General features: G+C 38.1%; 2 protein-coding genes across 4 annotated transcripts; one reads left to right on the plus strand and one right to left on the minus strand.

Annotated features, from left to right (window-relative positions):
- Positions 1 to 1,873: 1,873 nt before the first annotated feature.
- Positions 1,874 to 16,869, minus strand: nagpa (N-acetylglucosamine-1-phosphodiester alpha-N-acetylglucosaminidase). Of its 2 annotated transcripts, XM_065298580.2 has the most exons (11): positions 16,684 to 16,869; positions 15,120 to 15,587; positions 11,583 to 11,722; positions 11,260 to 11,368; positions 7,459 to 7,587; positions 7,110 to 7,312; positions 6,679 to 6,726; positions 6,347 to 6,475; positions 5,896 to 6,027; positions 3,836 to 3,917; positions 1,874 to 3,137 (listed from the first exon to the last, which is right to left on the minus strand). In XM_065298580.2, exons 1-11 carry the CDS (start codon positions 16,776 to 16,778, stop codon positions 2,906 to 2,908), a joined length of 1,767 nt encoding a protein of 588 aa, XP_065154652.1. In that variant the 5' UTR covers positions 16,779 to 16,869; the 3' UTR covers positions 1,874 to 2,905. The 2 variants fall into 2 exon arrangements, with proteins under 2 accessions (XP_065154652.1, XP_065154653.1); XM_065298581.1 differs by lacking the exon at positions 16,684 to 16,869 and having other exon boundaries at positions 15,061 to 15,191.
- Positions 16,870 to 16,985: 116 nt separating this feature from the next.
- Positions 16,986 to 23,215, plus strand: ndufaf6 (NADH:ubiquinone oxidoreductase complex assembly factor 6). 2 transcript variants are annotated; one of them, XM_065298582.2, is made up of 9 exons: positions 16,986 to 17,464; positions 18,079 to 18,178; positions 18,384 to 18,506; positions 18,609 to 18,665; positions 18,970 to 19,072; positions 20,501 to 20,634; positions 22,073 to 22,174; positions 22,369 to 22,425; positions 23,057 to 23,215. In XM_065298582.2, exons 1-9 carry the CDS (start codon positions 17,295 to 17,297, stop codon positions 23,183 to 23,185), a joined length of 975 nt encoding a protein of 324 aa, XP_065154654.1. In that variant the 5' UTR covers positions 16,986 to 17,294; the 3' UTR covers positions 23,186 to 23,215. The 2 variants fall into 2 exon arrangements, with proteins under 2 accessions (XP_065154654.1, XP_065154655.1); XM_065298583.1 differs by having other exon boundaries at positions 17,325 to 17,464; positions 18,079 to 18,182.
- Positions 23,216 to 23,377: the final 162 nt, after the last annotated feature.

The following is a 23,377-nucleotide window of genomic DNA, read 5'->3' on the forward strand; positions in this document are numbered from 1 at the left end:
TGCTTGTAAAGATCGAAAAGTACATATAAAACTAGATTGAAATCTTTGTCTCTGGCTGTTTTACATTATGTAATCAGCACTGAGGTCATTCACAGAGGATCCTATGCAAAACAGGCAGTGAGCCAGGTGGAAGTTAATAAACAGTCAAATGTATCGAGTTGCAGACAAACACCTTTTTGTTATGTCTTCATAACTCAGTAACCAAAAACAGACGCATTATAGGCGAATGCCACAAATAAAAAAAAATATGATTTCAACCCAAAGGAAAATTACTTAGCACAAATGCTATTTTGGCCCCTACTCTTCTTATAATACAATGCAAAACAAAAGGTTTTCCTATGTCAGTAAAACCTAACCTGATATAAAAATTATTTTCATAAATTATTATTTCAAAATTGAAAGTGGTTTGCATAAGAGTACTGTGAATCAGGGTGGGTGTCATAAAAAATTGTCATAAAATGGTCCCAAGCCGTCACTGGGGCAGCACCCTTAAAGAATTAGTCAATTTTCTTTAAAAAATTCCAATTAATTTACTCACCACCATGTCATCCAAAATGTTGATGTCTTTCTTTGTTCAGTCGAGAAGAAATTATGTTTTTTGAGGAAAACATTCCAGGATTTTTCTAATTTTAATGGACTTTAATGGACCCCAACACTTTCAGTTTTAATGCAGTGTAAAATTGCCGTTTCAAAGGACTCTAAATGATCCCAAACGAGGCATAAGGGTCTTATCTAGCAAAACGATTGTGATTTTTGGCAAGAAAAATAAAAAATACGCACTTTTAAACCACAACTTCTCTTCCTCCTGTGGCTTTGTGACGAGCAGAGCGATCTCATGTAATTGCGTAATGACGTCGAAAGGTCACGTTACATATTTGAAACGCACATTTGCAGACCAATTTTAAACAATAAACTGAGACAAAGACATTAATTAGTATCATTCGACATACAACAATATCGAACGGTCCTCTTTCTCCAAACTTGTAAACACTGGGGAGTAGTTTCGCATATGTCATCTGTGACCTCTTGACGTGATGACGTATTAGTTAGAAGTTGTGGTTTAAAGTGCATATTTTTTATTTTTCTTGCAAAAAATGACAATCGTTTCGCTAGATAAGACCCTTATGCCTCATTTGAGATCGTTTAGAGTCCTTTAAAACTGCAATTTTAAACTGCATTAAAAGTGTTGGGGTCCATTTAAGTCCATTAAAATTAGAAAAATCCTGGAATGTTTTCCTCAAAAAACATAATTTCTTCTTGACTGAACAAAGAAAGACATCAACATTTTGGATGACATGGTGGTGAGTAAATTATCTGGATTTTTTTAAGAAAATGGACTGATCCTTTAAAAAGGTGCTAATATATGTACAACTTAGGTACAGATATAGGTACCAATATGTACTTCTGATGTACTAATATGACCTCTCGGGGTGCAAAGGTGTACTTTTTGAAAGGGTATCGTCCCTGTAACAGGCAGGAACCATTTTTTCTGCCAGTGTGCTTAATTATTAAAATGATAATAATATAATAATATATTAATATTTCACTTTATTACACTTTTAAGGGTTTCTTAAATAATTAATAAATTTCTATTTTGGGGTGACATATGAATTAATTTCACTCGCCTGTACACTCTAAAAAAATACCACTGGGTTATTTTCAACCCTGAAATGGGTCAAAAAGAGACAAACCCAGCCGATGGGTTAAATCAACCCAGAAAATGTTTGTATTTGAGCCAACATAAGTTAAATTACAACTCAAAGGGTTGTGTTCAACCTGTTTTGACCTCACGCTAGGTTGAAAATAAACCAGGATTTTTTTTAGAGTATATACGTTTTAACTTGCAAAAGCTTTACACTCTTCAAGCCACAAAGACGAGCCAAAAATCTTTTTATGATGCTAAACAGGAAAGAGCAGAGGAACTAACTCTAAACCTGTCTTAAATAAATGTTCCTCTTCCATACGATGTGTCGTGTTCCAGAGCTAAAACAGAGCTTAACACTTCCACTCGAATCTCTTCCTGATGCCTAGATTTACTGCTTTAAAACTTCATTAAAGTGACTTTGTGCTTTTACGTAACTACACAATGTGAAAACAATCTATGCATTGATTTTTATAACACATTTCGATGGATGATTTACAGCAACATGCAAAACATTAAGGCACCATGATAAGACATGCAGACATCGACTGGCAAAGCCTATACGGAAACAAAAGCGTCTGATATTGGAATCTAAATAAACTGAATGACCTCTGGCGCAAAGGAGGAAATCATTCAATAAAAATGCTTCAAAATAGCAGTCTGGCAAGTTACAGCAGGAAGGATTCCACAAAAAAAGTTTGAAACTTGTCTGTGACTATGGCAACACGGGAACAAATTGCTCGTTCACTCAATAAAAAGGCTTTCTGGGTGTTGTTATTGCCGTTTATCTTGGTTCTCTTATTCTGAAGGTCAAATTAATTTTTTTAGGTCAAAGATGTAATACTTTTAACATGAATTCAACCAGCTGCTATGAAATCAAAGTACAAACATGATGTGCAAAATGCAGTCAGACTGCACAACCAGGGCACTTGGCACATTTGAACGGAGTTGGCTGAAGCTGGGGTGAGCAGACAACTGTTTGGATACCAACGCCCATTCCTGTCCCTTATTTTCAGTTTAGATGGTCCTGATCCAAACAAGATGACCGTCTTCCAAAAGCTCATCGATTCAAAGCAGGAACAAACAAATCCTTTTTCTCCTCCCCTGAAAGACAAAGTGTTTGTGCTAATGTAGATTAAACCCACGACACATTGCCCACTTCTCTCTGCCAGCCAAAAAAGTGCCCACTGAGTTTCTCTCAGGCCTCTGGTGGTTGGCACAGCGGCGTGAGCCCATTTGCACGCACTTCGTAACACGGTCTCATTATGAGGAGTCCTGCGAGTCCCAGTCTTCTGGCTGAAAGAGATTTTTCCCAGGCTTTGTCCTCTGACCTCTGCCACGCTCTGCTGCCCCGTTGATCTCTTCCAACGGCAAGTAGGAGTAGCCCTCCCTCTTCGTGCGCGCTTCGCATTTTCGGCACGTCTGGATTAGGTTACCGGTGAGGCTGGCCAGCAGTGAAGTTGCCAGGATGGCGCAGACAACCAACCAGCTTTGTCTGCACACAAGCAAAACAGTCGCAGGGTGAGGAGTTGCACTTTGACCTCTGACTCCACCGCTGCTGCTCACAGGCTTTACAAAGCACTTGACTGCAACTATGGTAACACAATCCCTTCACTTGCATGTGAAAGGCTGAGCGGACTAATAAATTCATCTCTGTCACTCCACTGCGGCAAAGTTGTTTACTGGTACTAGTACAGTGAGGGCTCTTGGTTAAGACGGGTTTGAAAGCCTGTTCTGCTAAACGCAGGTCTGGAATTTATCTAAGTGATTTTCCATGGTGATAATCAAGTTACCCGAACACAGATAAGGAGCAACAAGCTGTTTAAACAGATTTTTTATGTAATCCGATCTCGGTAAACTCTATGGAGACTGGCATTTAAATGCACTGACAGATGTCACAAATTGGGTGATGTTACTATATGTGTATTAAGTAAGGGGTTTGTGAAAGAGGTTGAAAATATCGGGGCACCATTCACCTCCATAGTATCTTTTCTTCCTAATATGGAAGTCAATGGTGCCCCAGATTACAAACTGGTTGGTTACAAACATTCTTGAGGATAAGTAATTGATGAAAGATCGTTTATCCCTTTAAAATACATCAAATGCAGTTTACCGCAAAATATTTCAAAGCATAAACGCTTATTAAAATGTTTGTAAAGTTCAATGGGTCTGTCTGAAGTTTGGAGGACTTACTCAGATAAATAAGGTCTGGGAGCATGACCTTCCTCTGTTTGTCTCCATTCCCTCCACATCAGAGTAGCCAGACAATGACCAGCTAAAAATTGTGGGAATAAAAACAATGTTTCTGAATCAAATCCCTTGTTAGGACATTAATTCTCCTAACAGACACTATGCTTGCATAACATTAGATATATTACATAACAGAAGTGCAAGAGATCATGTTTGTTTTTAAGTTGGCAAATCAGTGCCATGTGTTAACAGCCTGGCAAGGAGAGTATGCAATGAAATTGAAGGTATTTTAATAGATTTTTTAAGACCACTGCTTCTGTAACAAAAGATGTTTAACCCTTGGGAACCCCTAGAAATCTTCTCTTAGCAGCAATTAACATTGGCCAAATTTGACCCGTGGGTTCTCCAGGGTTAAACAACATTGTATTTCCCATTAGGCATTCCCTTATATTAAAGGGATAGTTCGGCCAAAAATGATATTAAACCCATGATTTACTCACCCCCAAGCTGTCCGAGTTGCATATGTCCATCGTTTTTCAGACAAACACATTTTCTGATATTTTAGAAAATGTTTTAGATCTTTCAGTTGATTTAATGTGAAGTTACGGGTCCACGACCTTCAAGTCCAAAAAAAGTGTGTCCATCCTTCACAAAATAAATCCAAACGGCTCCACGATGATAAACAAAGGTCTTCTGAAGGTAATCCGCGCGGTGTTGTTGTAGAAATATCCATATTTAAAACTTTATTAATGTAAATAACTACCTTCCGGTAGCCCCGCCATCTTAGACTCCTCTGTATTCAGGAGAGAGTATTAGCGTAGTGTACGCACTTTTCTTAGTGATGTATGACAAATTTGGAGGGCCGGGGCACAGAGCAGCAGCAGAGTAGCCTCTGGACGCGACTAAGATGGCGGCGCTACCAGAAGGTAGTTATTTACGTTAATAAAGTTTTAAATATGGATATTTCTACAACAAGACCGTGCGGATTACCTTCAGAAGACCTTTGTTTATCATCCTGGAGCCGTTTGGATTTATTTTGTGAAGGATGGACGCACTTTTTTGGACTTGAAGGTCGTGGACCCCGTAACTTCACATTTAATCAACTGAAAGATCTAAAACATTTTCTAAAATATCCGAAAATGTGTTTGTCTGAAAAACTATGGACATATGCAACTCGGACAGCTTGGGGGTGAGTAAATCATGGGTTTAATATCATTTTTGGCCGAACTATCCCTTTAAAATCAATAGACAGAGTCAGATTTACCCTGCTTTCAAGCAAAATCCAGAGTAAAACTTACTCGGCCCAGTTATTAATGCTCTGTTAATAAACTCTGCAGACCCGCCGGCAGTTCCAAAACTGCATCATCAAAACATTTCTTTTAATTGTTGTGGAGCATAAAGCTTTCTATAAAATAAGACAAATTTGATTAATTTACCCGAAATTTTAATTCAGGCATGCCCAATTCTGCATAAAACTAACTTGCTTACTGGGGGTCAGGTATGTGTTAAAGCTATAAAAACAAACAGGTCGTGCACAGATCATTAAAACATAAATCATAATTTTGACACATAGTATTCGATACACCTACGTACAGGGACTTTTGGAGTTTGTTACATCTCTGCAAAGAAGCTTAAGAACCCACCATCTCAAGTTAAATGACAGAGGTCAAAATGCTGGAATGGAAAGTGCTGTTTGTTTTTTCCTAGTCTGGTCTTTAATAACGCGATATGTCTCATCGGTAACACAGGGGCTGTTGGCTAGACTGAGACTCTATAAGGTCTGTTTTCTAGAAAACAGCTGTGAGATGGTGATGCAGATCTACACAAGGTTTTAATGAAATGTCCTTTTAACAAAAAAAAAATCACACCGAATCTTAGTGAAAAAAGGCACAACACGAAAGGATAGCCGGACACTAGAACACACACAAGAGTAGAAGGGCAATGAGGAATGCTGACAGTTATGTGCTGAGGAAGTGTAAACACTAAAATGATCTATAGAGACATTACACATGGAATCTATTGCATGTCGTGTAAGTGCTAATGATGGCTGTACTATGCTATACCTCTGTGCAAGCTGATGTTTCTTTCTCCCTCATATGTAATGTTGCAGCTCCCAGTAACAGTGTCACATGGGCACATGTCCTGGCACTGGCATGGCTGCTCACAGTTCAGCCCGTAGAAGCCGATAGGGCACGCTGGGTGAGACAGAGAGATCAGAAACAATGTTAAGAGTATAATGCAATTATATTTCTATTGCAGTAGGCAGATTTTCTGCATGCATGTATGTTCTATAAATGAATGGTTTACTATAATGCATATACATTTTTTTTTAATTACAAGGTATACATACATACCCATTACCTTTTGTGCTGCTAATGCAATCCTCTACCAATGAGCTATATGCCTACAGGCGCACATGAGTTTACTGAAACATTTATAATCTACTACTATGCATTAACTTACAGTGCATTCACCCAAATTTTTTAGGTGTTTGAATGAGATATGACTGCATACCTTGCATGCACAAATCTCCATGGAAACCAGCAGGACAGGTGCAACGCCCGTGAACTGGATCACATGAGCCCCCGTTGGCGCATGCGCATGTTTGATTGCAGCCGTCGCCATAGAAACCTGATTCACATACTGTAAGGATGCAAACAGATGTTTATCCACCAGGAAAACATTTTAGTCCAATCTTAATGTCAGTGCAATTAGGACTGCAGACTGCAATAAACAATATTTTGCAATCTGTAATGATATAACGCTGGTTGTGTAATAATGTTGCCAACCAAAGCCTTATCTGAGACCAAAACTATGTCAGCCAAGTGGACTTGAGCTACATTTACCTTGGCTACAATTTAAACCCCTCCATCCAGAGTCACATACACACCCATCTGAGAGAGAGAGAGAGAGAGAGAGACAGAGAGAGAGAGAACAGGATATTTAAAAATCTTAACTAAACACTACTATCTTTTTTCAAGATCATTTTCCTGGTATGAATCAATATACATTTACATACTCCATGATGCTTTAATCTCTGATCATAATTGGAATAGATGTTGTGCCATATACATTCAATTTTACATCATATACATAAAAATTACTTTAAACCATCAGTCCCAGGCAGGGATCACAGAACGCCTGTTGGAGATTCCAGCTTTACTAAATACAAACCAGTGAAGTAACATATCTGTATCTGTAATGTATAACTATACACAGACACCAAACCTGACCTCAACATTGACACAGAGGTCAAGTTTAAGAGCATATCACTCACCCTCAGTGCAAATCCCGTGATCGCCACATGCGGCGTCCTGGCATGTGAGATTGGCACAGTCTGGTGCTTTCCAGCCCTGCCGGCACACACACACGCCCTCTACGCAGCGTCCGTGCCCGCTGCAGTCCTCCGGCTGGCAAAGCCTCTCATGAACACACAGCACAGTGGATACCAACCGCGGGCAGCGCCACATTGGTTCTGTACTGGATTGTGTCAAACATGGCTTTGATCAGCAATTATCTCAATTTTCATAAATGCTTAAAACTGCAACTCAGCACAGAGAATGATATGGATAATACTACAATTGATGAATGTCATTGCTTACAAAAATGTAAATTAATTTACACACCAGTGATCTGAGGGGTAGTTGGCAAGAGATCCATCACGAACATAGGTGGCCGATCCACCTCCATCCAGATTGATGGCGTTGATGACGCCCTGTTCTTTCAGAAATGTTGCTACTTGCCTGAGGTTCATTCTGCAAAGACAGCACTTTAGTAAACACAAGACAAACTGTTTAGGCAAACCGGGTCCTACACATATTTACACATATCATAAAAAGCAGGATCTGTAATAACCGGTTTGATGATACACAGGTAGTCATATAATATATTCAAAATGTAAACAGTGGCGTGTTTACCCATTTTGGGGGCCCTATGCAAAGTCCAAGAACCAGGGCCCCCCATGCCCCAGCATTGCCCAAGGTTTTTCAATTGAATTGCACAACAATACTATTCAGTATATAGAATTAAGTAAGATATATATAAACCGTGTTTATTTTGTTTTACACTGATTAAAATAACACTCAATTGTTACAGCTTGGTATGACAAAAATTCTTGGTTAAAAAAATGTTTAACATCCCCCTCAGATATATCTTTTGCTTGCAAATGTTTTATAGGATGTATTTAAAACAATGTAATTAATAATACTGCAACTTCAGTGTCTGACATCTTACTAAAAGAAAAAAAATGAGAATAGAGGAAGCATTAGATTATGATTCAGACTGATCTAACAAGCTGAACTAACAAACACCAGCAAACAACATTGTAAGTTGGTTATGGCTTGAATTTATGGATGGGAATCACATAACTCTAATATTCATATTGCAAAAACAAACTTACTGTGAGATACAAGCATATAGACTAGACATACACTTAAGATGATATTTAAATGACAATGATGAGATACAGAATATGATTTATGTATTTTCGATGTGATTTAAACCACTGGGTGGTGTCTTTATCATGTGTATACCTATACGAGCGTGGAACAAAAGATGCGTGTCACTGATCAAACCAAACCACCAATTACAGGTGTGAAGCCCAAAGTCTTTAAAGAAACTTGACCATTGAGTGAATGTTGTAAAGTTACGAGAGGACAGAGAGAGTCGAGCGAGCGCTCATTCCAGCACTTGTGTGGCTGCATTTGTGCGCGCTGAGCAGAGGTGTGCTTTCCCGTAGAGTTTGACTCATGGACCCTATATGTGCCCTCGCGAGGATGCGCACAAATATTATTCTGTTTGCACACTCGCACATCTCTCACTCGCACGTGCTTTATCTGTACCTTAGATTTGGGTCTGAATAAACTTAACATACTTTCGCAAACCTTATGGCCAGTAGGGGGCCCCCAAGCCCGCGAGGCCCCACGCAATGGCGTGGTTTGCGTGGTGGGTAAACACGCCACTGAATGTAAAGCTCCCTCCCGAATCTACCCAGACCATTTACAGAAACTAGGTTGCAAAAACATGTTCAGATAACTTAACGTAATTTTTGTGACTACTTGTACTGATTTTGGATAAAATCACCAAACAAAATGTAATGATCATATAAATATAACCTTGACATATTTAAAGGAATAGTCTACCCTTTTGCCATATTAAACTATGTTATTACCTCAACTTAGACAAATTAATGCATATCTTTCTTTTTTCAATGTGTGCACTGTACAGCGCGTCGTGAATGTGTTAGCATTTAGCCTAGCCCCATTCATTCCTATGGTACCAAGCAGGGAAGCCACCAAACACTTCTGTGTTTTCCCTATTTAAAGACTGTTACATGAGGAGTTATAACAGTATGTATGGTGCCACAAAATAAAACTTTTTTTTGGTACCATAGAAATCAATGGGGCTAGGCTAAATGCTAACACATTCACAACGCGCTGTACAGTGCACACATTGAAAAAAGAAAGATATGTATTCATTTGTCTAAGTTTAGGTAATAACATAGTCAATATTAAAGGAATAGTCTACCCTTTTGCCATATTAAACTGAGTAAGGTCATGTTAAATCTTAAAATCAATGATTGAAATTAAACTTTAATGCTGCTGAGCTTAGAATTACATTGAGATTTTAGCTTGAATTTTACAGACAGGGTCACAATGTTAAAGGTGCCATGAATGCATTAAAAAATATATGGTAAATTGTTATCTTATATCTACATAGAAGGTGTTTGGCTTTATTAAGTGCAAAAATTATCCAGAGACAGTTTTACATGTCCATTTACAACCCTAGGATTTGCCTTAAAGGAACATGCCCACATTTTGGGAATTTAGCTTAATTTAGTTGTGATTTGCACAACTCTGACCGAACTCTCTGCTCCTCACCAGGGGCTTCTCGTGTGCTGCGAGCAGATCACTCCGCCCATGCGGCAGTGCTTCGTCTTCAGAGAATATAGTTCTCAGTATGTATACTGTTAAAAGATCGCTGTGTCTCATATCACCTTGTTATTTGTACACGGTTTGACTATACAAATCACAACACATAAATAGGAAAATGATCGCGTTATTTTGTCACTTATTGGGAGCAGTATACTAGCTGGAGCCATGCATTTCCAGTCTTTGTGCTAAGCTAAGCTAGCGGGGGCTGCGTCAGACAGAGTTACAGCACGCACGGAGATGAGAGAGGTATGTATGGACTTATCTAACTCTGGGGGATACGGTGAATAAGCTAAATTCCCAAAATGTGGGCTTGTTCCTTTAAGAATAAAAATGGTCTATTATTACCTTATTTGGAAGGGTTATGAATAATAAATGTTGAGCTCTGCTCTGATTGGCTGTTTCTCAAAGCAGCTCTTTTAAATAGCTCTCTGTGTGTGTGTGTGTGTGTGTGTGTGTGTGTGTGTGTGTGTGTGTGTGTGTGTGTGTGTGTGCGTGTGTGTGTGTACCTGGTAATTATCACGTTGTGGGGACCAATTGTCCCCACAAAGATAGGAATACCAGTGTTTTTGTGACCTTGTGGGGACATTTTGATGTCCCCATGAGGAAACAAGCTTATAAATCAAACAGAATGATGTTTCTTGAAAATGTGAAATAGCTGAATGGTTTCTGTGATGGTTGGGGTTAGGGAATGGGGTAGGTAAGGGGAATAGAATATACAATTTGTATGGTATAAAATGCATTTCGTCTATGGAATGTCCCCACAAAACATGGAAACCAGAGTGTGTGTGTGTGTGTGTGTGTGTGTGTGTGTGTGTGTGTTTCCTTGTTATGTTTGCGTGTGTGTGTGTGTGTGTGTGTGTGTGTGTGTGTGTGTGTGTGTGTGTGTGTGTGTGTGTGTGTGTGTGTATGTGTAAACAGACCTTTTGTTTGAGTCTGTATCAGAACAAGATACAGAATTTGAGGAATAATCAATTGTTTGGAATTTTTTGAGTGGTAAGTTCGGTTTTTTTCAGTATGGTCCTACAAAACTTTACTGTAACATCAATAGTATTAGTAGAACTGCAGCCTAAGCATTAGCATATAGCATTAACTAGCATATTGCTCCAACTCAGTAGTCACAACTTTGTTTTTGCATTGTAATAACATTGTACTTAATTTATGTGTAATTTAATGTTGGGGCAAATATCGCGACTGTACGCCACAGTCGGTGGTATGTTGAGATTGGCCTGTTTTCAAGCCGTCTTTTGCATGCACAAGGTTTACAAAAGAAGAAAACAATCGTATTTAACCCTCACAATATGTGAACTGTTTTTAATGAGAGAAACCATTCAGGTGGTAATTAAAGAGCTACAAAACTTTAGAATACAATTGCAATAATAATACTTGTTAATATACTGTTGTAGCACAAGCACACAGACCGTATGGAGGACAAAATCAATGTTTACTGTGATAAACAGCTGTGGTTCAATAGCTCAGGTTCAATGTTCATCTTACCCTCTGGTTCTCGTCTGACCATCGACGTGGAAGAGAATGAGTCTTCCCTTTTCATCGTGACCCACTGCAGTGCGGGCAGACACAACATCCACAAATTCCTGAAAATGTCCTGTAACATTTAAGATGAATGGCCTATTCAATATTGAGTTTGCAAGAAGTCTATGTGTTGCTTCACTGAAAAATAACAGACATCATAAATAGACCTGACAGTATCTGCCATTAAAGATGTACTGTAGAACTGATTCTGATATAGACATTGAGGTCAAACACTTTAGATAAACAGGCTCTTAATACAAGCACTATGCAGTGTATTTTAATCTTACCGGTCTCCTGAGTTTTGTCACATTCTGCCTTGGTGCTCTCATCGATGTAGATCTTACCGTCTCTCAACAGCCATACAACACCACTGATCAACTGCACAAAAGGGTTGACTTGATCCAAAACATCTTCCTCGGATAGATAACTACAAACAGAGGAAATAACCCAGTCCAGAGGGATAGGGAGAAATATTAAGTAAGACTGTGTGAACTGGTAGACCTCGAAACGAACAAACACGCTAGTTTAGTGGTAGAGCATTCCGTCTTGTGTTATAGACCATTTCAAAAGATCAACAACACTGGTCCAGAAGCACTTCCTGTTTCATTTTGTGACTGTGTTTTTTTATTTCACACATATAATTATCTTTAAGATGTTTGTTTAACTTTTTGACTCAGTTCTATGTGTTCAGTTGGTTGTATTTTATCCCAACGTTTATCTAGTGTTAAAAAAACTGAAACAGGAAGTGCTTCTGGACCAGTGTTGTTTACATCTTTTGAAATGGTCTATACAAATAATCTTGCCTTGCCTTACAAAGGGTCATGGGTTCAAACCCAAGGAAAACAGCCAATAAAATGCATATACGTCATAATGCACTCTAGGTTGCTTTGAATAAAAGCGTCTGCCAAATGCATAATGTAAATCTAAAAATAATACTGAAAAGTGAGCTACATGAAACAATTTTTTAAACGCTGTATTAATTTGTAATGTGGGTTTTAGCGGCATCTAGTTGTGAGACTGCGAATTGCGACCAACCTCAATTTCGAAACGGAAAGAGAAGCTACGATAGCCATAGATATACATAATAAAGGTCAGATGTCTTACGGGGGAGTCTCTAACGTCATCACCGGCGGCCATCTTGTCACAGGAAAGCTTTTCGGCGGGCTCTGTTTGGTGAGTGTTCAGCATGAACACATATACTCTCTCGCTGAAATCTTCACGGATTTACAAATGGTTTGGTTTCTTACAAACGTTATTAACGTGGCTATAATTCTGGATGCTTGAACATGTATCATAAACATTATTCCTAAGTATACACTGTCATAAGTACATCTCTGACGTGTAAAACAAACCAAACAGTTAGAAAATCTTTAGAAAAATTAGCTAGTTATGGTTATTTAAAAAGTACATGCACCATTAAAACACAATGTTACAAGTAAGCAAGCTGACTGTGACAAGATGGCCACCAGGTGCGGACGTCGACCTCCATTGGCAAGCAGCGCAGACAAGACATCTAGCCTTTATTATGTATATCTATGACTGTAGCTGCCAAAGGACAAACATGTCGTCGTCTGAAACAATGTAGGGACGAAACGTGCTCTGTAGAATAGTTTGTCCGTTAAGGGTTACTGTTGAAAAATGGCGGCGACTTCCATGTGAGGAGACCACCTGTATATGTAGATAAAAATAGCTCATTGAAGATAATAAATACAATACAGTTCTTAACGTAAGGTCTTTATACACTACTGATAATACACTTATTATATTTCTGTCAGAGATCCTTCCAAAAGTTACACAACGCACCTTTAAGTGTCCCTTAACTTATTTAGATGAAACCTGTTAGCTAAATTACAAATTAGGAGATTGATAAAAGAAAGAGAATATGAGACAACCAGACAACCACACATACCCAATCTCCCTTGTTACTGGTTGACCATGTTTAATACTTTACCTGCTACAATAACTCTGTTTTTGGATGCTCTACACTCATTCCAGGTAAATGTCCAAATACTATGCAAACACCTTATCTAACAGCAAACCTTTCCGCTTAATAGTCAATAACGTCATAATGAATGACAGAGAGTACACTGAGTTCCAGACAACTGCCTATTATGAAGAGCACTGCATGCTTTACACAATATTGAAGTGTTTTTGTAAGGTTTCTATTTTAGGAAACAGATGTTCTAGGGGCTCTACGTTCCCACGGCTCACTTCCCTCCAAAGTCTGCCCCAAATTTAGGTTGAGGTTTGTTGACTGCTACATACGCCTGCAGTAAAAGAGACTTCGGAGCTTTGAAACTAACTGTACTGATGATACACTCATTGAGATTGTTATAACACTAAATAGGTCAGCATGATAAGCTGAACTTTATGAGTGTTTGTTCATGAAGTTCACCAGAAGTTTCAGTCCAACTAGTGTACCTTTCACAATAGTATGTATTAAATTCATACATACAGAGTTATGATCAAGTTACATCATCATGTTTCTTAGGTAATTAAAGGAGTCATATTGTACACATTTGTAAGGTATTTTCCCACTAAAGTCTAATACTAATGTTTTGCTTTAGCACACTAATAACAGTCACAAAAGAGTGCCGCAAGGATGAAATATTTTTGTAGGTCAACCCAGAATTTAGTGGGACACTGGTTCCCTCACCAAAAAGCCCATTCATTTTTGGATTATTGCAAAGAATAAGATCCATATTTATCAAAAGTTTACGTTTTGTCTAATGCTGCGTTCAGACCAGCTGTGTTAGAGGCGTCAAGCGTGAGTGATTTCAATGTTAAGTCAATGTGAACCCGCGTTGACGCAGGTTTGGAGGTCTCACGGCGCAAATGAGGCGTTTAGTGCGGAAAACGCGCAGCGTTAACCAATCAGGAGCTTGCTCTAGTAGTGACGTGATTACAGAAAGCCAGTGTAGTCACAGAAGCCCCTTCCATGACATGAATTTCCACGTGAATGTCTCAATGAATAGAATTTCACGTGCTGCTTTCACGTGTGAATGAAGTGAGTAAATTCAAAATGTTCACTAGACGTGGTACATGCGATTTTGACGCCTTAAACGCGGCTGGTGTGAACCCACAGTAATGGCGTCAAGCGCGAGTGATTTTAATTTTAAGTCAATGTGAAGATGCGTTGACGCGCGTCTGGAGGTCTCGCAAATGAGCCGTTTAGCGTGGCGCGGTAGACGTGATTCCGCCTCATTCGTGCGTCTAGTGCAAATTGAGCGTTGCTGCGGGAAATGCGAGTTGAAAAATGTGAACTAGGGCGGAAAAACTCGCCGCGTTAACCAAGCGAATTTCCGCGAGAATGTCATGATCACTAGAATTTCACGTGTAAACTCAAAATGTTCAAGCGGCAAAATAGACGCGGTAGACGTCTCGCGCCTGGTGTGAACCCACAGTTACAAAATAATTTTTAAAGATAAACACAAATTTTATGAATTTTGAAGTCTAAATGCATAACCTTAGGCCAGTGCTTCCCAATCCTGGTCCTCGAGGCCCCCCTCCCAGAAAGTTTTAGATGTCTCCTTATTTAAAACACCTGATTCAACTTATCAGCCTCCTTCCAAAATGTTAAACATGTCTTCCTAACAAGCTGATGAGTTAAATCAGGTGTGTTAAACAAGGAGACATCTAAAACATTCTGGGAGGGGTGCCTTGAGGACCAGGATTGGGAAACACTGCCTTAGTCTATAAGCGGACACAGTTGCTCGACTTTATCGTTCAATTTCAATGTTTCACATTTCCCACACAAAAACAAACCTTGTGGTAATGCAAATTGTCATCATGTCCAGGGTAAAGTGTGCAGAACGTGCCCTTACCCAAACACAAGCGTTCCATTCTTTCTGATGCCAAACTGTGCATTTTGAACTCCTCCACTGTTCCGCACCAGTTTCCCATCACTTATAACATTGCCTAAACACTGTCCAGTTGTAGTATTAAAATAGCCTCCATTTTGAGCAACAAGGCATTTTCTAGTTTTGGCGGTGAGTTCCACTAGCTCTCTGTGATTCTGCTCACACCCCCCAGGACCCCCTGGCTCCAGGATGGATATAGTTTTCAGTGGATCATGGACCACTGTGATGTGGCCACTTGCCCATCTCGAGTCGATGTCGGAGATGAATATCTTAGACTCAAACACTGGGGAGTTGGAGTCCTTGCTTGCTGTACAAGTTTCATGGGTCACTTTGCCATGAGCAATGGGCTGACAGTCCCTTACATGACGATGAGAGTGAGATGGGCCATGGGAGTTGGTGTAAGGAAACAAAAGGTCATCATCCAAAGAGTGTCTGTTGAGAAAAAAAGGGAAATTTAATCATAGAAAAAGGGTCAATTGTGTTTGTAAGGCAAGTCAGGTTAATTTACGTTGTGTAATTGATGTAGGACAGTAAGTATTAGTTCTAGCCAGTTCTAACAGTAACATGCAGATGTGGTTCATTCATTGTTTTGCAATAAAAGCACCTAAGCACATGTTTTTTTTAAAACACCTGTTGTTTTGCATATTTCTCAGTTTAACAGAAGACGTGCTTATTTATGAACAAGTATAAATCAATTAGAGAGCAACAGATGTTTAGACTTATATGCTTGGTTGTGCAATACTTGATTGTTAAAATAATAGATAAGTGTGGCTGCTATCTTTCCTTACACATCATGCAAACTTGATGTAAATTAGTTGTAGAGTGAGCTGGAGTAAAACGTTTAGCGTTCATATGCAAAGTTTTTAAATCCTTAAAAAGCCTTTCATTTTCACTCTAATATCAACTCTTTAGAATAGCATAGAGCTTTTTACACAGTGTCTATACATTAATTAAAGTTTCAAACTATACATGGTTTAAATATATGTTGGCACCACAGCGTGACACAAGAGGACGCTGTAGTGTCAAAGCGACGCCTGTTTCTGAACAGGTTTCTAATCACCTATTGGTCGATCAAACAGTTAGTCCCACCCAAATCTCACGACATTGGCTGAGTGCCGCACTTCCTTGTTTTCTGATTGGCTATTATTCTCTGTGAGTGGCGAAAAGGCTTTCTAGTATTGGTATGATATAGTTTAAAACCGAAACAAGCATTTTATTAAAATAGACAATTTTATGAGCTAAACTACACAAATTACTTATAGTGTATTTAGGCAACAATTGAGAAGTTTTCTGTAATCCCTCTTTATGTATGCGCAATTTGTACTTGTACAGATAAATGAAGGATTACGAAATAAAGCAAATTTGCGAAATACAAGAATAAAACAATTATTAAATCTCCACATTTATAAGATGCTGCATGTGTATGCATGACAGACGTTAGATAAGGGAATACAATCTTAACAGTGTTAATCCGTTACTCATAAAACAGTTACACAAGTTAACGTCACTAACGAATGCACGTTCTTACCGGATGTCTTTGCAATGGGACACACATGCTCCTACACATATAAGAAGGAAACATATCTGATCGAAATTGACGGACGATCTTGCCATAAGACACATATAAACCGTAGATATAAAAGAACCAACGTTTCAGTGCACTTCAATTGAAAGAGTCCAAAGTGTGATGTGTGTCATATGATGTGTATCACGTGATCAGGCTAGCTGATCATCTGTGTACACAACAAAAAATATATATAAGCGTTTGTATGATCGCAGTTAACTAAAGTATTTAGTTTTGTAGCAAGCTTGTTATAATTATTTCGCGTAAGTTACCTGAACTGGTTATTGAGAAACCTTTTGATGAAAGCTTTAGTATGCTAGAGTGCCCAAATCAATAAAAAAGTAAATTACGTTATATTTACATAAAAAAGTATCTATAGCCATTTTAAATTGTTGTAATGAAAAGTTTTAATGGCACAGACTTAGTTCCATCTTAAACCTAATTTAGTATGGATCTTAACGTGTTGTTGGAGTAGAACTTAAAATCTGAAGTTCATGTTTCCAGGGGAATCTTTAATATGATGCACGCGCGATAGGAGCCAACAGTTGAAGGGTACTGGATGCGTGAGGTTTATTATGGCATCCAGTATCAACTTTAAAAATGGACTTTTATACACCACAAAATGCTTTCGGTTAAATATTCCTTATCCCACATGTGTACAGAGGCCAGCAGAGATTAAATGCATCAGAGCATTAACAAACACGGCAGGTCAACACCATGAAAAATACTGCATTGATATTGTGAGGTAAGTTAAGTAATTTGTTTATTTAGATTTACAAAAATTGAATAAAGGATTCTCTCCCATTATTTATATTATGTGTCAACTACCCGTTTATGAAGTGTCTTCATATTTCATTCGTTATGCTGTAAAGTTTAGTTTTTAGCTATGTCAGTGACCCAATAGATTAAAGGGACATATCATGGAAATCGGACTTTTTTCATGTTAAAGTGCTATAATTGGGTGCCCAGTGCTTCTATTAACCTAGAAAATTTGAAAAAGATCAACCCAGTAACTTAGTTTTGGTAACCCATTTCCTGCAAGCATGTGGAAAAAATAGGTCATTGAAATCTGGCTCCCCGTATGATGTCAAAAGGGGATAATACCGCCCCTTAATCTGCAATATCCAACCACGGCGCTGCCATTTAGTGCAGAGATCAGCTCATTTGCATTTAAAAGAATGGCACATTTTTGCTCACACCTAAAAGTGGCAATTTTAACATGTTATAATAAATGATCTATATGGTATTTTGAGCTAAAACTTCACATACGTACTCTGGGGACCCCGAAGACTTATTTTACATTTTTAAAAAGTCTTGTGAAATGTCCCCTTTAAATAATGTCAGTAATCTCATTCATAGGAAGAAGGACTATGAGGGATTTTTGTGTTCACTTCTTCTACCTGATGATGCTCGCCGCTCCTCATTGGCACTAAGAGCGTTTAATGTGGAAGTGGCACAGGCAGGTAACTTATGACTTCAACTGTGAACCAATTTGTATCTTTAACTTAGTAGTTAGTTTTAAGATTATGTCTTCTTTACTTATTTGATTTGTAAGAAATTAGATGTTTATCTATGTTTTTGAATGTGCATCATAATAACCTGTTTGATTACTGTATCACTTTATGTGATTTGTTTCTAATATATTTGCATGTTGGATCCTTTAGATTAAGGACTCTGTTTCCCAGAAAACCATTGGTTTAATGCGGATGCAGTTTTGGAAGAGCGCTGTAGAAGATATTTACAGAAATGACCCTCCAGCCCAGCCTGTCGGTGCAGAACTATGGAGGGTGGGTTTTAGAAGAGCAAATGTAAAATAACGTCCGTGTAAGATTTTGTTGCGGATGTTAACAGTACATTTTTGCACTGAGACAACTTTTCTTTGTTCTCAGGCTGTAAGGAAACACACATTAACAAAGAGGTGGATGTTAAGAATTATATCTGAAAGAGTAAGTTATGATAAAAGTGCATGTGGTATTGAATTGACTTTGGAGTAAATGATAAAAAAAAATGTATTTTAGGTGAATTATTCCTTGAAATAATTTACAACTTTGACATTCTGATTAAATAGGTAGCCACGTTATGAAGTTTGTTCTCTGACAGTTTTAAACACAAAATAAACATTGCTATTGCTATAATAGTTGTTTACACAATTCTGTTCTCATTCACAATCTAAGTACAACTAGCAAACGGATAAGGGATCTTTCATATTATTGTGTAATAAATGAATGATTCTGTTGGTGCTTTAAACAGGAGAAAGACATTGAGGACAGAGCGTACAGGAACCTCCAGGAGCTTGAGGCATATGGTGAAAACTCACAGTCCTCTCTTCTCTACCTGCTGCTGGAGACTCTCGGTGAGCTCATGATTTTTTACTTATGTATAGCCACATAATTATCATTGTTGTGTTCTGGAACAATAGTGTGTATTGTGTTGTCTTAAAGGGCCAATATTATGCCAATTTCTACGAGATGTAATATAAGTCTCAGGTTTGCCTAGAATGTGTCTGTAAAGTTTCAGCTCAAAATACCCCACATATAATTTATTATAGCATGTCCAAAAAGGGAGCAAAAACGCGCTATTTTCATGTATGTACCTTTAAATGCAAATGAGCTACTGCTTTCGGTAAAAAATAGATCTGATTTCTGTGAATACAGTTTGCGACAATAATATCTTCACTGCATTAGTGCTACAATGTTCTAACAAACACATTCAGAAAAGCTTTGGGGAAAAATAAACCAGTCAGTCATTTGCGGTGGGCGGGACTTTGTTAGTGTGACATCACATTATAAAGAGAATAAAACAGCATGTCTAATGAGACTTCTCTGGTTTAAAGGGGATTAGAAAGGAGGAGTGGGTGTTTTTTGTTGTAGGGTGATCGTGTTCACACACACTGCCGCCAACACGCATTTATGTCCAAACACAAATTGGATTTTGGATAACATGGGCACTTTAATGACTTCACTTGGCATGCAAAGTTTTGGCATATAATGTTGTATGAACATGTAAAACATAGGGGTGGTTTCCCAGACAGGGATTAGACTAATCCTAGACTAAAATATGACTAAGAGCTGTCCAAACTGAATACATCTTGCACTGACACACTTAAAATACATCAGTGCCCTTTGTTTTGCCTCAAAATGCACACAGGTAACGTTTTTAGTAAGGCATGTTTGTTAAAACTAGTTATATTTCCTAATTAAACCAAGGCCTAGTCCTGGTTTAAGATAATCCCTGTCTGAGAAACCACCCCATAGGTAGCTCATGTCAACGTATTCAGGTTTTTAACGTTTCATTTTCAAAGGTTTGGGAACCTTGCCTGGTTTCACAGACAAGGCTTAATTCTCCTCCCAGACTAAAACGCGTGTTTGAGGTGTCTTTAACAGAAAACAACTTGTCCTGGTATATCTTAAAATATATCAGTGTCATTGTTTTGTAAAAGCTGCATTGCACACCAGTAAGGTTTTTTTTTCTAACGAATGTTTATTAAAAGTACTTAAATGTTCTAATTTAACCATTGCCTAATCCTGGCTTAATCCAAGCCTTGTCCGGGCCTATATGTTTTTGCACTTTTTCAAACTTTGAACATTTAGGGAAAGTATTGATTTTTTTAAAACCTAGTGTTGTTATTGCACATCATACTCATTTTTTTTTTCAAGATATGACCCATTTAAAGTATAATTTTAGAAAGACTTTTTGAAATGAACTATTTTTGATGCCAAACTGAGTTTGAACTAATTCAAAGCTGGTTTAATAAACTTGTACGCTTTATGTGATTACGTAGGTGTAAAAAATGTCCATGCAGACCACGCTGCCAGCCACATTGGCAAAGCCCAGGGCATCCTGACCTGCCTCAGGGCCACTCCCTACAACAGCAGCAGGCGCAAGGTCTATCTGCCCATGGACATCTGCATGCTGGTTAGTATCTGCTGTAATTCCCCATAAAAAGTTTTGAATGCCTAAAAGTGCTTGTTTGCTCTTTTTGTGTAGTTTCTGTGCCTCTAATGACACCCTGTACTTAAAATGATGAGGCTGATGTTATTTGTTCTCAACTAAACACTGTAAACAATGTTCTATAGCAGGGTTCCTTAAATCTTACCCTGGAGGTTCGGAGTACTACAGAGATTAGTTCCAACCTTAATTAAACACATCTGAGCAAGCTAATCTAGGTCTTCATGATCACAAAAAAATCACAGGTGGGTAAGTTTGATTAAGGTTGGAGCTAAACTCTGCAGTGCTCCGGACCTCCAGGGTAAGATTTGAAGAACCCTGGTCTATAGACTTTAGCCCACGTAGTTTCTTCGGTGCTGCATGATTGCAGGTTCACCAGTAGGGGACACTGTTGTTACATTAAACCTATGCAAACTTGCATAGCTCTGAGTTCTCAGTTGAATGTCATGTTTACAAGAACATCATTGGGCTTGGCAATATTGACCAAAATTCATATCTTAGGGGGAATGCAGTATCGATATTTTAAGATGCATGGCAGTTGTTTCGTTTGTAGTTTACATCTATTCAAAGTTATTATACACAGTTCACACACACATATAAGTAAACAAAACTTTTATTCTGCTATAGATTAATCGTGATCCCCACACCATATGGTGGTGTGTTGACAGCCTTCCTAAAATTATATCTCATTATATTCCTAAAATAGGAAAGGGATTTTAATACATGATTAATGTTTATCCTAATGCAACACTGAAAAAAAATGTAATCAAGTTTTCTTAAAATGATTTTTCTTAAAAAAATTGGATCTACATAATTTAATTATGTACACAGTTCAACATAGTTGAATCAAGTTTTCTTTAAAAGAATTAATGTTAAATTCATTTTAAGAAAACCTAATTTAATCAGGTGCAACTGATGTCCAGAAGTTTTTTTTTTTTGTGAATGATTGAAGTTGTGCAACCTTCGAATAGAAGTTGAAGTATTACAACAGCAAACTTTGAATGTTTAGTTATTAAAGTTATTATAGTATTTCAGAGATTATTTTCTTGAATAAAAACAATATTAATGCCGTCAAGAACAGACTTGGGTGAATTAAACTAAGGTATGAGCGAATAATGAATAAATAGTTATAGTTTCCCTGCAATTACATCTACTGTGTATTTATGATGCTCATCGGCCACGGATCATTCATTTGTTTCTTTTATTCTTTCAAACTGCTTTTCTTGGAGAGCCTAATTTTCTTTAAGTTATTGATGCAAAATGTTTCTGCAGATGTGTTTATTGAGCACTTGCTATTCTGGATCAATGCATGCCAATTTCTATTGTGTTCTAATTTAAAGTTAAACATCGCAAAGACTTTTATTTTGTAATGCAGTAATGTGAAAGATTTTTTGTTTATCTTCAGCATGGTGCATCTCAAGAGGACTTCATACGTGGCAGCAGAGAGCAGAACATTAAGGATGTTGTCTTTGACATCGCAAGCCAAGCTCATGTCCATCTTGAACACGTATGTAGTCACGTCCATGGCTCACCTCTTGTTATATATATTTTTTAACTGATTAATTAATATGCGCCAGACTCAGTGTGCAAGGTTTCTGTGCTTGCCGAATTTTCAGGACCGAAAACGTATACGATAATTTTGAATCAAAGATTTTAGATCTTGTTTTTGACAACCTGACTCATTACTGCATTGTCTTACAGGCTAGATCATTTATCAAGAACGTTCCACATGCAGCCATGCCTGCCTTCTTGCAAACGGTGAGTAATTTAATCTCTTTCAGCATCTCTCTCCCCCTGCACCTCATTAATATAATGTGACACAGAGAAGCTCATGGCTTATCCTCGGTTTGCATCCAAAGAGGCAGAGACTAATATCCTCACATGACTCCTGCTCCCTGGAGGCACGGCTACAAACCCATGCTCCGATTACACATCTTAAGCGTATTTAACAGCCGATATAATAGTTTGTAGCATGTTATGACAAGTCCAAATGCCCTGGTGGCCCATGTTTAATGTTTGGATTGCTTTTGCAAGCAAAACAGTGCTCATTTGATAGAGCTTTGCACTAATAATGACAAGGTCATGGAAATATGCACTAATAAAATGTGTATCTTTAATGTAATGTCAGTTGCTTTGAATAAAAATGTACCAAGTGCCTTAATGTAAATCTAATACATTTTGTCCTTACCTTTAGTTATACGTCTCAACTGTCATTTAGGTTCTTTTGCATATTCTTCCCACAAGCTGTTCATTAACACATTGTCCTCCATTTATCATTTAAACAGTTTTACACTCTTTATACCATGAATCATCATCCTCCAGGTTTGCTTGGGTTAAATGACTAAAACTAATGAAATGAAGCCTGATTTTTTTCAATCCTCTTTCTCAGGTTGCATTGGAGGACTACTTGCACAGAATGAGGAAAGCAGATTTTGATGTGTTCCACCCCAGTCTACAGAAGAGAAATCCACTGCTTCCCCTTCAGTTGTATTTACGCTCATGGAAGAAGACTTACTGATTTGTTTTATTGAAATATGAGTTAATATATGCAGCTGAATTTTCTGTCAAAGCTAATGATGGAATAAATTGTCTAGCTGTGTTTATAATAGTTTTGTTTCCTTATGGAAAGGTCCCCTGTGTAGATTTTAGCGGCATCTAGTGGTGAGATTGTGGATTGCAAGCAACGCCTCAATTCACAGCTCACCCCTCC

The sequence above is a fragment of the Paramisgurnus dabryanus genome, chromosome 13 (genome assembly GCF_030506205.2).
Source record: "Paramisgurnus dabryanus chromosome 13, PD_genome_1.1, whole genome shotgun sequence".
Lineage (NCBI taxonomy): Eukaryota > Metazoa > Chordata > Actinopteri > Cypriniformes > Cobitidae > Paramisgurnus > Paramisgurnus dabryanus.